This window comes from Rhinatrema bivittatum, chromosome 9 (assembly GCF_901001135.1).
Source record: "Rhinatrema bivittatum chromosome 9, aRhiBiv1.1, whole genome shotgun sequence".
Taxonomy (NCBI): Eukaryota; Metazoa; Chordata; class Amphibia; order Gymnophiona; family Rhinatrematidae; genus Rhinatrema; species Rhinatrema bivittatum.
In genome coordinates, this window is record NC_042623.1 from 58,554,117 (window position 1) to 58,569,793 (window position 15,677).

Here is a 15,677-nt window from a genome sequence, read left to right on the forward strand (position 1 = left end):
TGGTCCGCTCGACCTGGCCATTGGCCTGTGGGTGGAAGGCTGTAGTAAGGTCCAAGCGTACCCCAAATTTCCTGCACAAGGATCTCCAGTACTTAGCTGTAAACTGCGGCCCACGGTCGGAGGAAATATGCAATGGTAGACCATGTAAACGAAATACATGCTGTGTAAAGAGGTTGGCCAGTTCCAGCGCCGAGGGTAGCTTGGTGAAAGGCACAAAGTGAGCCATCTTAGAAAAACGGTCGACCGTAACCCAGATCACAGTCTTTCCATCAGAAACAGGCAAATCCACAATGAAGTCGGTGGAGAGGTGAGTCCACGGTTCCGTAGGAGTGGGCAGCGGTTGCAAAAGTCCCCAAGGGCGTCCATGGAACGGCTTGTGTTGAGCACAGTTGGGACAAGACTGGACATACTGTCGTACGTCCTCCTTCACCCGAGGCCACCAGTAAAATTCGGTCAGGAGTTCCAGAGTCCGGGTGATCCCTGGATGTCCGGCGGTCAGAGAATCGTGGGCCCAGGCTAAGACCTTCCTTCGAGACCGCTGGAGCCATTTCAGCAGCTGCTATCAAGACCCTGGCGGGATACAGGATGTATTGAGGCGGGTTGGGTGCATCCTCGGGTTCGGATGTCCGAGAGAGCGCGTCCGCTCATAAGTTCTTTGCTGCTGGTCGGTATCGAAAGGAGAAATTGAAGTGACTGAAAAAGAGGGCCCATCTTGCCTGCCGCGGATTGAGGCGTTGAGCACGAAACAAGTACTCGAGATTTTTGTGATCGGTGTAAACGATAACCGAATGCTGCGCTCCCTCCAGCCACTGACGCCACTCCTCGAAAGCCAGCTTAATTGCCAGTAGCTCTTTGTCTCCAATGCCATAGTTCCTCTCAGCTGAGGAAAATTTACGACAGCTGGCTTAGAACTGCCCCCACAGCAGTATCCGAAGCATCCACCTCAACAATGAACTGACGCTGGGGGGTCAGGATGATGAAGACAGGTGTCCTGGAGGAACGCTTCTTTTAAGTCATGAAAGGCCTGTATGGCCGTAGTCGGCCAATTCTTGGCATCGACCCCCTTCTTGGTGAGCGCAGTTAGAGAAGCCACCTTCTGAGAGTAGTGCGGAATGAATTGCCGGTAAAAGTTGGCAAACCCCAGGAATCGTTGGAGGGCTTTCACCCCCTGGGGTTGTGGCCAGTTCTTGATTGCGGCAAACTTCTTGGGGTCCATTAGAAAACCGGTGGAAGACACAATATACCCTAAAAAGGGTAATGATTCTTGCTCAAACATTCATTTCTCTAACTTAGCGTAAAGTTTGCCCTCTTGAAGCTTAAGCAGTACCTGTCGGACATGTTGGCGGTGCATTTCTAGGTCTTTGGAGTAAATAAGGACGTCATCAAGATAGACAATGACTGAAGAGTGTAACATGTCTCGAAGAACCTCATTCATAAGGTTTTGGAAGACCGCCGGGGGGCATTACACAGTCCAAAAGGCATAACCAGGTATTCATAATGGCCATCCCTCGTATTGAAGGCGGTCTTCCATTCATCGCCGGGACGAATCTTTACCAGATTATAGGTTCCCCGTAGGTCCAATTTAGTAAAAAACTTGGCCCCTTGTAGCCTGTCCAGGAGCTCCGGAATCAGAGGCAGAGGGTAACGATCTCGCCGAGTGATGCTGTTTAGGCCGCGGTAGTCGATGCAGGGGCGGAGTGACCCATCTTTCTTGGCTACGAAGAAGAAACCGGCCCCTGCCGGAGATTTAGATGGCCGAATGAATCCTCGCTCCAGGTTATCCTGGATGTAAGTAGACATGGCTTGAGTCTCTGGAAGGGATAATGAATAAACCCGGCCTCTCGGCGGAGTGGCACCAGGCAAGAGGTTGATTGCGCAGTCGAAAGGACGATGCTCTGGAAGAATTTCAGCTTTCTTCTTGGAAAACACATCATGGAACTCCCGTACTGAAGCGGTAACACCAGAGGGGTAGTCATTAGAGCCAGCGGAGCACGGGGTAAATCCGTCAAACAGGTACTGAAGCAGGCATGACCCCAGGATGCCAACTGTAGCGAATCCCAAGCAATGACTGGAGAATGCTTCCGGAGCCAGGATAACCCCAAGATAATAGGATGCATAGATTTCTCTAAGATGAGGAAGGAGATCTCTTCCTGGTGCAGGGCGCCTGTACGTAAGACAAGGGGTGAGGTACGTGTGGCAATGGTACCTGGAAGAATTCTCCCCTGAATAGAGGATATCCGGAGTGGAGGTTCTTGGGGTTGTAGCCCAATCTGGAGTTGCTGCACCAGCTTTTGGAGGATGAAACTCTCCCCGGCCCCAGAGTCAATTAAGGCTTGAGTCTCGAACTCTCCATCCAGGAGTAACAGAGTTACTGGAACAAAGCATGGGGAGTCGGCGGCGGCATGACCTAGGGTTAGCTCCCCCATTGTCCCTAGGTCAGAGCGTTTCCCGGACGCTCGCTGCAATGGGCAAGGAAGTGACCCTTCCCACCACAGTACAGGCAGAGACCTAGTGACCGCCGTCTTCTTCTTTCCTGCTGGGAGAGAGGACCTCGACCCACTTACATGGGTTCGACACCTTGGGGCCTTGAGGAAGGTGGGGGAGAATTCCCTCGGTGTACGGACATGGTTCCAGAGGTGTCGGCTCTATGGGGTGTTCTCCTCTCCCGAAAACGACGCTGTAAGTGGCGGTCCACTCGACCTGCTAATTCTATCAGTCCCTCCAGATCGTCGGGAAGATCTCGGCCTGCCAATTCATCTTGTAATCTCGAAGAAAGGCTTTCCAGGAAAATACTATGCAAGCTGTCACTTCCCCAATTTAATTCGGCAGCCAGGGTTTGGAAGTCCATAGCATGGTCAGCTAAGGGCCGGTTGCCCTGCCGTAGTTGTAGCAGCTCAGAAGCAGCGGTGGGTTTACGGGCGGCCTCATCAAAGACCTGCCTAAATGCTGAAATGAAGTGCACCAGATTGTTCAAACGAGGATCTTGGCGTTCCAGAAGGTTGGACACCCAAGCCAAAGGTTTCCCATCCAGAAGGGAAATAATAAAGCTGGTCTTGATTCGGTCAGTTGGGAACTGAAGCGGGAGAAGATCGAACCGGATATAGCACTGGTTCAAGAAACCTCGGCAAAGCTTCATATCTCCAGAGAATCGTGACGGTACTGGCATCTGGATAGGGGCAGAAGCAGCAGCAGAAGCCCCAGCTGTGGGTGCATTGGAATTAGCAGCCAAGGTTCCACTCACGCGGTCGGCTAAGGCTTATACTGTGGCTGTCAGAGTGTCCAAGCATATGCTTGCTGTTGTTGCAGCCTCTGGGCTATGCCAGGAATGGCTTTCAGGCCCGCAAGGTCCGCCGGGTCCATGGCCTTGCAAACTGTTATGTTCGTGAACCCTTGGACTGGTTGGAACAGAAGATGGAGTGCTGTAGAGGTCCACAGCGAATGTCCCAACCAGGAGGCGGTTCAGAAGCTCGGTGCTGGCTGACCCGCTGGTCTATGGAGAAGTCCTTTGCGACCAAGGACTAGATCCTCACTGGACGAATGGACGGTGTTGGACCGGAGAGGTAGAAGACTCTTCGCCCTGGAGACCGGCACTCCCCCGGGAGGAGCCCTTAAGGAGTCCAGCCGCTGGGACTTTAGGGTGGTCCGGATGCAGGCGCCTCCTGCAGATCATGGTTCCAGACGGCTGGCGCCTCCAGCAGGTCGTAGGAAATTCAGAAGTCGATCCAGGAGTCGGAGTCCAAGGATGGTCCGCAGCCAGTCCAGGATCGAAGCCAGAGAGCGATCCAAAGCCAATCCAGGGGTCAGAGCCAGAGAGAGATCCAAAAGCCAGTCCACGGGTCAAGTCCAGAAGAATCAACAGCGAAGGGAAGGCAAAAGCAGGACGAAGGCAACCAAGACCGCAGCAAGAACACACCAACTCCAGAAACCTTGTTGCAAGGCGCTGGAGGATCCTAGATGCAAGATACTTGTACCTGAAGGCGTCTGACGTCATCCCCAGCTGTTCAGCTGATTTTCCCGTGCTGGCCCCTTTAAGGGAGGCTCCTCCCCGCACGCACGTCAGGGGGCGGGGCCAGCCGCACCTAGCCGTCGACATCTCTCCCGAGGAGGGAGAGACGCACTGGAGGGCCTGCAGGCCCGAGGAAGCACCGAAACGGCCCGGGCCGCCCCCGAGGTAAGTGGAGGGACCGGGGCACGGCCCGGGACCGCAACAGAATCCGTAACTCCCAGCTGCATCTTGTAATCCCCAGTATGTTTCTCAACCTCAGAAAGTTCACAGAGGCCAATATTCAAAACCATATGTTTATTTTATTTAAAAATTATTTCTAGTCCGTGCCCTTCAAAGTTCAAGGCGGGTTACATAAAAACACATAGGGGGTCATTTTCAAAGGAGTTATGCATGTAAATGTGACATACTATCGTAGCAATTTTCAAAAGCTATTTACTCGAGTAAAGTGCACTTACTTGAGTAAATCCTATGGACAATTCAATGGCATATATTGTAGCAATTTTGAAAAGCCCACTTACTTGAGTAAAGTGTATTTACTCGAGCAAAAACCAGTTTTGCTCGAGTAAATGCTTTTTAAAATCAGGCCCACAATGAATATAACAAAACACTGCAAAAAAAAAACAAAACATAGAACTACCCTTATGTAAGGTGTTGTGGGCAGAGTTCTGGGCTACTATTATATTAATATGCCACACCATAAGACTTAACTAAGGTTGTAAAAGATCTTTAAAAGCAATTTTAAAAAGGTGGGTCCTTCAGAGACTTCTTATATTCTTTGGATCAGTTATGCTTCATAGCTGCGGTAGTATTCTGTTCCAAAGGTGAAGTAAATTTTAAATCATTAGGGCAAGTTTGCATTGACTGTGTGAATGTACAGGTAGCCAATGTAGAGCTAGCAGAACTGGTGATATGTGATCTCTGATGCTTGTGCCAGCGAGCATTCTAGCTGGTAAATTTTGAATAATTTGTAATGATCATTCAGTATTTTGAGGGAGGCTGGTAAATAAAAAGTTAAATAGTCTATGGATAGGAAAATGAAGGCCTGCAATACTGTTCTCTGAAGTCAGAGATATTAATAAAAGGTTTGATAGGAAAATTAGTTTCTTACCTGATAATTTTCGTTCCTGTAGTACCACGGATCAGTCCAGACTGCTGGGCTTTGCCCCCCCCTCTAGCAGATAGAGACAGAGATGTTTTAAAAACAAAACTCCGCCTATATAGGAGAGTGCCACTGACAGTCCGCCAGTATTTCGTAATGACAAAGCAAGATGGCTCCCATAAGACACCATAACTATATACACGAACACCTGAACAAGAAAAGGAAAAAACGTGACCACTGAGTCACTTAACCCCAATATGATCGGAAACCTATAGAACCACGCAGGTCAAAAAATTCAAAAATCTGCAGAAAAAGAATGGGAAAGCGAGCGGACTCTCCCCCCATTTGAACCACTCTGACAGGGCGGGTCTCTGGACTGATCCGTGGTACTACAGGAACGAAAATTATCAGGTAAGAAACTAATTTTCCTTTCCCTGTACGTACCCGGATCAGTCCAGACTGCTGGGATGTACCAGAGCTATACCTATCCGGGGTGGGATCTGGAGAGGCCTGCTCGAAGCACACCTTCCCCAAATCCGTCCGAATTAGTAGCCTGCACATCCAACCGGTAATTACATAGCACAGAAACATTACTGCTATCATTTTCAGATACAATCCTAAGAGGATTGGATCATAGTAATTCATATTTATTAATTCTGTTGGATATATTGGCAGCCTTTGATACTGTCAATCATGAAACGCTACTTACAAGACTACAGGAAATTGGACTTATAGAGTCAACTTTATCGTGGTTCAAATCATATCTTAGTAATAGATCATTTCAAGTAAAATGGGGTCTGACAGAATCAGAATCAGTTAATTTATCTTCGGGGATCCCTCAGGGCTCTTCCTTATCACCAACGTTGTTCAATATTTATATGGCTCCTCTTTGCAAACTTCTATCTGGGTTAGGCTTAGTATATTTTTTGTACGCCGACGACATACAAATCTTGTTGCCTATAAAGGATTCATTACAATCAACCCTGAATCTTTGGGAAATATACTTATCAACTATAAAACAGCTGTTTACACATATGTCCCTCTCACTAAACAATTCGAAAACAGAAATTTTGTACATAAATAATAAAAAGACAGAAAAAGTTCTTAATGACATTAATTCTCACCCAAGTTTTAATATAAAACAAGAGGTTAGAGACCTGGGATGTATCTTAGATACTGAATTAAATATGAGATCCTTTATTAAGACCACCGTAAAGGATGGCTTTTACAAATTACAAATTTTGAAAAAACGAAAGCCATATTTACATGCTAATGATTTTCGCACGGTGCTACAGGCACTTTTACTGTCTAAATTGGATTACTGTAACGCTATGTTGTTGGGTCTTCCAGCAGTAACGATTCGGCCTTTACAGTTGTTACAGAACGCAGCAGCACGGTTACTTACCAACAAAAGAAAGTACGACTATCACACCAGTACTGATGGAACTACATTGGTTACCTGTCCAATCTCGCATCTTATATAAAAGCCTGACATTAATTCAAAAATCTATATATGGCAATAATTATGAATGGCTTAATGCATCGTTGCATATACATACTCCATAAAGAAATTTAAGGTCGTCAGGAAAGGCCTTACTAACAATCCCATCACCTAAATTAGCACATCTTAATTCAGTCAGAGAAAGAGCCCTTTCTCTGGCGGAACCAGTCCATTGGACGCCCTCCCACTAGATATAAGGCAGGAAACAAATGTTGGCACTTTTAAAAAAAAGCTCTGAAGACCTGGTTGTTTGAACAGGCTTATACACAAGCAGGTTAAACTCACAATTTTATCTGCCTTCTTTCCCACTACTGAATCTATTTTAGCTTTAGATATTAGATTATCTTTTTTTTTCACTAGGAAAATGTTTATTAATTATGAAATTTGAAATGGATACATAATTTTATGGATATGAATTTTATTGCAACAGGTATTTTATAATGTGTTATTTTATTTACCTATAACTTGTATTTTATAATGTGTTACATTGTTTATTGACAAAGTATAGTTGAGCAATTGTATAGAAGGTGTCAATTATGGCATCAATTTTATCCATGGGAAAGATTTAAAGTTTGTATTATTTTTGGTCTATAAGAAGTATGTAAACCGGCTTGATGTAATTTACGAAAGTTCGGTATACAAAAAGGTTAAATAAATAAAATAAATAATGTCGCGTGAAAGTATGCAGTGATTTCCACGTTGCCGCCCTACAGATCTCCTGTGGAGACACAAAGTGAGACTCTTCCCAAGATGCTGCTTGCGACCGAGTAGAAAGAGCCCGGAGGCCTATTGGAAGAACTCGGCCCTTTAGCAAGTAAGCGGAGCTTTTAGCTTCTTTCGTCCACCAAGCAATAGTAGTTTTTGAAGCCATGAGACCCTGCCGGGGACCATTCCAGAGGACAAAGATAGTCCCACATGCGAAAATCATTGGTGACTTCCAAGTAGCGTAGAAGAGCTCTCCGAACATCCAGCTTCCTCAATTCATGGGACAGAGGGTCCGAATGGTCCAAATCCCCAAAGGCTGGAAGCTCCACTGACTGAATGACATGAAAGGAAGATACCACCTTCGGCAGAAAGGAAGGAACCGTGCGGATGGAAACACCAGAGTCAGAGAACAGCAAAAAAGGTTCCCTGTAAGAAAGAGCTTGGAGCTCTGACACCCGACGAGCTGAAGTGATAGCAACTAGAAAAATCACCTTCAGAGTTGCCCTCCATAGAGGCTCAAAAGGCGCCTCACACAGAGCCGTAAGTACCAAATTCAGACTCCAAGACAGACAAGGCTGTCGAAGCGGCGGACGTAAATGTTTAGCTGCTCCAAGAAATCGCACCACGTCAGGATGGGCCGCCAAGGCTCCACCCTGTACCTTGCCGCGCAAACAACCAAGGGCTGCTACCTGAACCCTTAAGGAGCTACATGATAACCCCATGGACAGCCCTTTTTGCAGGAAAGACAAAATATCGGAAACAGAAGCCCGGACTGGTGAAACGTCATGATCGAGACACCATGCTTCAAAAACCTTCCAAACCCGAACATAAGCTAGATTAGTAGAAGTTTTGCGTGAATGGAGAAGAGTAGCCACTACCGCAGGAGTATAACCCTTGTCACTTAAGCGGCGTCGCTCAAAAACCATGCCGCAAGACAGAAGCGATCGGCTTCTTCCAAACAGACGGGTCCTTGGTGAAGCAAATCCGGAACTCCTGGGAACCGAATGGGACCCACCGACGCGAGGTTGAGGAGGTCTGAAAACCAAGGACGTCTCAGCCATTCCGGTACCACCAAAATCACCGGCGCTACGTGCTGCTCTATCCGACGGAGCACTCTGCCGATTAATGGCCATGGTGGAAACACGTACAGAAGAACGTCCATGGGCCAGGGTAGAGCCAGAGCATCCACCCCTTCCGCTCCCGGCTCTTGACGGCGTGAGAAGAACCGTGGAGCTTTGGCATTCCGAAACGTTGCCATGAGATCCATGCTGGGCGTTCCCCACACAAGGCATATGCGATGAAAAGCGTCCTCTGACAATTCCGGGATCGAGGTGGTGTTGACTGAGGAAATCCGCTTGTATGTTGTCCACTCCAGCAATATGAGAGGCTGCGATGCAGAGCAGGTGATGTTCTGCCCAGCTGAACAACTGAGCCGCTTCCTCTGCTACAGGATGACTCCGAGTTCCCCCTTGCCGGTTGATGTACGCCACCGTGGTCCCATTGTCCGATAACACCCGCACTGCTCTCCCCTGAAGGAGAGGGGCAAAGGCTTGTAACGCTAACCGAACAGCCCGGGTCTCCAACCGATTGAACGACCATAGTGACTCCTCGGGGGACCAGAGGCCCTGTACAGACTTCCTTTGGCACACTGTTCCCCAGCCAGAGAGACTGGCATCCGTGGTGACCACTGTCCATTCAGGAATCTCCAGGGGAACTCTCCTGGAAAGATTGTCCGTCTCTAGCCACCATGCTTGGCTGTGTCTCGCCACTGGTGTAAGCGGCAATGGAAGAAAAAACTGTTCGGATACTGGGTTCCAACGGGACAGTAACACATACTGCAAGGGCCTCATATGAGCAAAAGCCCATGGCACCAGCTCTAAGGTCGATGCCAAGGACCCAAGAACCTGCAGATATTCTCGAACCCTGGGAGAAGGCTGGAGTAGCAGACTCCGCACTTGTGCTTGTAATTTGAGGATGCGATCCATGGTGAGAAACACTCAACCCCTCTGGGTATCAAAGAGAGCTCCCAAATACTCCAAGGACTGGGATGGGACGAATTTGCTCTTGGATAGATTGATCACCCAGCCCAGTGATCGAAGAAACTGCAGAACTCTGTGAATGGCATTCGTGGCTAAAGCTTCTGACTTTGCACGAATCAGCCAGTCGTCCAAGTAGGGATGCACTAGGAGACCTTTCCTCCGGAGGTGAGCTGCTACCACCACCAATACTTTGGTGAAAGTCTGTGGCGCAGTCGCCAGGCCGAAGGGAAGAGCTCGAAACTGAAAATGCTGTCCCAGGATGCAGAACCTCAGAAACCTCTGGTGATCTTGACAAATCCCTATGTGGAAGTAAGCCTCCGTGAGATCTAGTGAAGCTAGGAACTCTCCCTGCCTTACCGAGGTAATGACTGACCTGAGAGTTTCCATGCGGAAGCGGGGAATCCTTAGACACTTGTTGACCTCCTTGAGATCTAGGATGGGACGGAAAGATCCTTCCTTCTTTGGTACTACGAAGTATATTGAGTACCGACCTGTTCCTTGCTCTTCTGGAGGGAACGGGAACTATGGCCCTTAACTACAGTAGCTGCTGCAATGTGTCCCGAACTGCCGCTCTTTTGGCGGCATACCCGCAGGGAGAGATGAGGAATTGATCTCAGGGCCGTTGTGCAAATCTAAGGTGTAGTCTTGTTTTATCACAGACAGGACCCCTGATCCGTGGTTATCTTGGTCCACTCCTCGAAGAATAGGGTCAGTCTGCCCCCTACTACCGGAGATGAGGAGTGGACCAGCAGACTTTCATTGGGAAGTTTTTGCTCCTGAGGAAGGGAGAGCCGCCCCAGGTCTGCCAATCTTCGGCCCCGAAAGGACTGGGTATAGGACTGTTGCTTCGCCGGAGCCGAACAAAAAGACGAAGCAGGCGGTTTAGAAGGGCGATACCTCCGATTACCTCTAAATCTGGCACGGGAAGAGAAGGAACCACGTGAGCGAGGTCTGTCTCCTGGCAGGCGATGCACCTTATTCTCTCCCAGCGACTGAATCAAGTCATCCAAGATTTTACCAAAAAGTAACTTACCCTTAAACGGCAAGGACCACAGTTGGGCCTTAGAAGACACATCCGCCGACCAGTTGCACAACCACAAAAGCCGACGAGCCACGACCGCAGACACCATGGACCTGGAAGACGTCCTGAGGAGGTCATGAAAGGCATCGGCACAATAAGCCACCGAGGATTCCAAACAGTTTGCCTGAGCCGCTTCCTCGGCCGAGAAATCTACATTGGCTTGTAACTGCTGCACCCAGTGAAGCCCGGCTCACATAGCAAAATTACTACAAATAGCCGCACAGACTCCCATGGCTGAGACCTCGAAAATCCGTTAGAGCTGCACCTCTAACTTCCTATCCTGCAGATCCTTGAGCGCCGTTGTTCCTGTAACAGGAATCGTGGTTTTCTTAGTGACAGCTGACACTGCAGAGTCCACTTTTGGCACTCGCAGTAACTCCAAGGCATCCTCTGGCAGAGGATAGAGCTTATCCATGGCTTTATTAACCTTTAAACCGAGCTCTGGGGTATCCCATTCCCTAAACAACAAGTCCGACGCTGAAAAATGAAAGGGAAAGCCAGTAGCAGGACCTCTCAGGCACAACAAGACAGGAATCCCGAGCTTGGATTCCTCAGGAGGGCTGTTAATGCCTAGCTCAGAGAGGATAGCAGGAATAAGAGGTGCCAACTCGTCTCTACGAAAAAGGCGAACTACCTTAGGATCATCGCCTTCAGCCGCCTGAGAGCCCCTGTCTGCCAGTGGAGGATCCGGCTCCGGGTCATCTGCACCCTGCGGGATCTGGGGTTGACAATTCGGATCCTCAGGATCTGAATCCAGATCCGAGGAGTCTGTATTTCCCTGCGGAGCCCCAGTGCGGAGAGGACACTTAGGCTGAATATGCTCTATCCCCTTATTTACTGTGGTGCGTTTTGCCACTTATGGGAATCTGAGTTTCCCCCCACCATAAACTTGTATGCCTTCCTAGCCTTGAAGGCTTTATGTAAAAACACAATAAAAGAAGACTCTGAGGAGGTATCCGAAATCCCCTCAGGACTGTCCTCCGGAGCTGGGGAAGCAGGCTGCTGCAAATCCCTATTTTCTGGGGGCCACGGCTGAGGAGACAATTGAGGAGGAAAAGACCCCTCCCCCATAGCAGACACAGAAGCAGCAGCAAGGAACGACTGTAAAATGGCTTCTGTGCCAGCACTCAAAGGGAAAGGATCCTGAGGTAACAGACTCCCCTACTGCAGGTGAAGGAACCCGCGGGGGCCTGCTTCTGGCAGTATTTTTAGTTGTTCCTGCACCTGAGGAACCCTCTCCCCCCGGTAAACACTGAGAACACAAATTTTGGCACACGAGCCGAGCCGCAAGCACGACACGCGGCCGACCGCGGCAACAGGGAAGACCGAAAAAGTGAAAAAACGCTGAAAAAAAAATTGAAAACGAGCCCCCCCCCAACACCAAAAACACGGCAAAAATCCCCCCCCCCCCCCCCCCCCGGGATGAGAGGAAGGAAGGGAGAGCCTGCCCGATGAAAATGAGAGCAAGAAAAAAAAAATTACCTCAAAACTTTTTTTTTTTTTTTTTAAATAAAGACAGCCTACCGTGGTCCACGGTGCTGATCCTTGGGGTGGAGTGAGCCGGGCTCCCCAGTATCGCACCCCTGCTGCCTGAATTTAAAGTTAGGGTCCTCAACCCCCGTCGGCAGCTGCCTCAGACCAGCAGGGGACCGCCCTCTCAGAGCCTAACAACCAACCCTCTGGGAGGCGGACCAAGAAAACAAATCCTTTTTTTTTTTTTAAAGAAATTTAAAGTAACAGGCACTAACAAACAAAAAGTACATAGAAAACTCTAACTAAACTAAAATTTAACCAAACCAAAATGAAGACTCTGACCAGACTGTAGGTTTTGCACCTCCACCATCTGCTAGAGACAGAGAAATACTGGCGGACTGTAGGTGGCACTCTCCTATATAGGCGGAGCTTTGTTTTTAAAACATCTCTGTCTCTATCTGCTAGAGGGGGGCAAAACCCAGCAGTCTGGACTGATTCGGGTATGTACAGGGAAATGTCTTTATAGTTTTAACATGGTGAAAGTAGTTTGAGTGATAGAGGAAATGTGTGGTTTCATAGAAAGCTGGGGATCGAGAATTATCCCCAAGTTATGGACTTGTTGAGATATTTGAATTGTGTAATTATTCAAAACAAAATTGTCTGACATATATATCTTACTGAACATCCTAGGATGATAATCTCAGCATTTTTTAAGTTGCGTGCGAGTTTGTTATGTGAAAGCTAGGTTATAATGCTTGAAAGACAGAATAACAAAATCCAGTGTTGTAGACCATGTTAATTTGAGGGGAAAGAAAAAAAACATATGCCATCTACATATAACTTATAAATCAAACCTAGTGTGGAAAAGAGATGGCAGACAAGTTCAACAGATGTTACAAACAGCCGATGAGAGTGATAATCATTGAGGTACACCTCAGTGGTCATTGGGAGCCAAGATGATACTGAGTTGGTTATTTTTTACCTGTTGCAGCCTGTTTGCTAGATTTTTTCATTTATTAATTTTTATTAAAATGTTATATAGTTTATAAGGTTTTTTATACTGCCGTATTGGCGTTAGCCTTCACAGCGGTTTACAATGTACATATTAGAAATAATACAATAAATCAGTTCAATAAAAGATGACAGCTAAAATTAATTAAAAGCACGTAAATATTTTTAGCTGTACAAGTAGAGCTAAAGTTATAGTTTGCTATTCCTCAGTGTGGTATTCAAGGGTAAAGTTAAAACAAATTAAAACAAAATAATACAATCAACATACATAAAATATCACACTCATAAAACATAAAAATTAGCTCTGCCTTTAAAATTGAAGTTTTGGTGCATTTGTTTTAATACCTGTAACTAGCCATGTGGAGTCTGATCATTTTCAAAATATGCGCATTTAAAAAGCCAGGTTTTTAAATCAACCTTAAATTTTTTTTTATCAGTCGTTAGTCTCAGATTCCGCCTGTCAAGCATGCTATCCAGGTGGTAACATGTAAGCCACTCGTCGACGGTGCCACAGATACCCTGCTTCTGCTGAATGTATTAGAAGGATTGTGTGATGGGATAACTCCTAAGTTAATCTTGATAAAGAATGAGTTTTGAACATTCCCTGTACTTACATGGATAAAAGTTAGCTGGACAAGTTGTTGATCTGGCTAAGATTTATCCAAATAAGTAAGGAGCATGTTGGGTTGCGTTGCGGGGCGAGGGCAAGTTAAGCCAAATAAGTTATCGGCTGTCTCCAGACATGGCAGAGATCATGTCTAAAGTTATCTGGCCTTGCGTGGCTGGATAACTTTATTCAAACAATATAGCCGGTTAAGTAGAAAGCAGCTGTAAAAAAACAAAAACATAGAGGAGGTCCGAGGGCCCTATTCCTACACCCCCTCAATGGAATAAAAAAAAGCACCCCCCAAAACCCTCAAAGTCATCTTTAAAATGCTAAGTTTAAAGGGCACTGCCCTCTCACCTCCCCAGTCCTGCAAAAGCGTATCCAAATTTATCCCCTTTGGAGTCTCCCTACCAGCCTCCCAGTACCTTTCAAATGTAAATCTGAGACCTAGAACTGCTTTTGGAGCCAGGTTGGTTTGTGAGATTAAAGAAAGTTTCAAAATCACAAGACTTTGTAACACTCTTTCACAAACTGCCCAGGTTATATGCATTGGATGTGTGCTATTGTAGTCTGCACACGTTAGGGAGCGACGTGCGTTAAAGGCCGCTGCGTACTTTCAACCTGCTCCTTGTGTAGGCAGCCTAACAGGGGCCAAAGAGCAGGCATATTTTTGGAAATCCCATGCATATGCGCTTTTTTTCTCTCCCCAAACTGAACACACACTTAGGGACCCCCTCCTTTTAATGTGGCTGCAAGTCCACACTCTGTGGAACCCGGGCGTACTTTTAGCCACATCTGGGGGGAGGGGGGGAAGCAATTTTTAGCCAGGCTATTCTACCTGGGAAAATGTTTCCCCAACAAGCACCAACAGCATAAAACCAGATCACTATCCTCCAAAGAAAGCTAAGCCTCAAACACTTCTCTAAGCTACAATGCGCTCGATACAGCAACCTTGCTTTCAACTCTTTTTATCGATAGAAAAGAGAAAACAGTAGCAATATCATCTGTGACAATCAAAAACTAATGGAAAAAACCCCCAAACCAAAAGCACTGTCCTCTTCAGCACAAGCCTTTGAGATCCATCAAAATCTTGCATTAATGATCACTAAATTGCCATTGGGTCACTCTTCAAAAATATGTTCAGTCCCTAAATTAGGTTCCTAAATTTTATATAGACTACCATTCAAACTTAGAGGCTGAAAGTTTTGGATAAAAGCCACCTAAATTTAGGATCCAAAAACTTAACAGCCTTAAACGCAGACCTGCAATTCATTTGCCTATATTTAGGTACCTTGGTTAGGTGCCTAGGGCTGAAAATTAGTGTTAAGCTCCTAACTTTTTCTCCCACCCTAACTCTGCCCCTATCGCCTCTCACTTCTTAGGTACTCAGCTCTAGTCGTTTCCCAAAGGGGCTGAGCTTGTTGCCTCTCTCCCACAGTTAAACACCTAAACCATGTGAAAACTGGCCTCTCTCTGTCTTCCTTATAGCCAGGACTGGATTTAGGCATCGGCAACATAGGCAAGGGCCTAGGCTGGCAAATTCCAAAGGTATCCAAAAATTAGAACTTCCTGTGCTACTCTCTGATCTCCAGGGGCCAAACCCCCGCATCCCTGATTCTCTGCCTCTGGCCGCCATAACCTGAAATCCGGCCCTCCTCATAGCCATAGCCCCCACGATGCTTCTTTCACATGCAATAGTGAAATAACAGGCTTACTGTGGAAGATGGAGAATTTCTTCTGGGACAACAGTGAATTTGTTCTGCAATAGTTTTAAAGTTGTTATTTTAGACGGAAACCTGGGCAATGCATCTACGAGAAAAAAAAAAAAAGAAGAAAGCATATTATGAAGCTTTCATGTAACACGGTTCCTCAAAATTCTCTTCAGTTTCGTTTTAACCCCTACAGATTCCATGAGAAAATAGAATGTAAACAAATCATTCATAGCAATTCATAACAGCACTGTTAAAAATGACTTTATTAGATACTGTGAAGTCCATATTGCATAAACCGGAGAGCAGGAAACTTATCCAGGTAAACTTACCCGGATACCTTTACTCCGCTATTCACTGAAACATACCTGGCTAGGCATTTACATGGAATATACCCAGATAAAGTAAATGTTATCCTTCCACATGACCAGACTTACTAAGATAAT

At 46.8% G+C, this 15,677-nt stretch overlaps 1 protein-coding gene across 2 annotated transcripts in view; it reads right to left on the minus strand.

Annotated features, from left to right (window-relative positions):
• LRRK2 (leucine rich repeat kinase 2) overlaps positions 1-15,677 on the minus strand; it is a 584,366-nt gene that overhangs the window by 270,310 nt on the left and 298,379 nt on the right. For both annotated transcript variants that reach the window (XM_029617357.1, XM_029617356.1), the window contains one exon: positions 15,238-15,331. In XM_029617357.1, the coding sequence (XP_029473217.1) occupies positions 15,238-15,331 (94 nt within the window). The remainder of the gene's footprint in view (positions 1-15,237; positions 15,332-15,677) is intronic.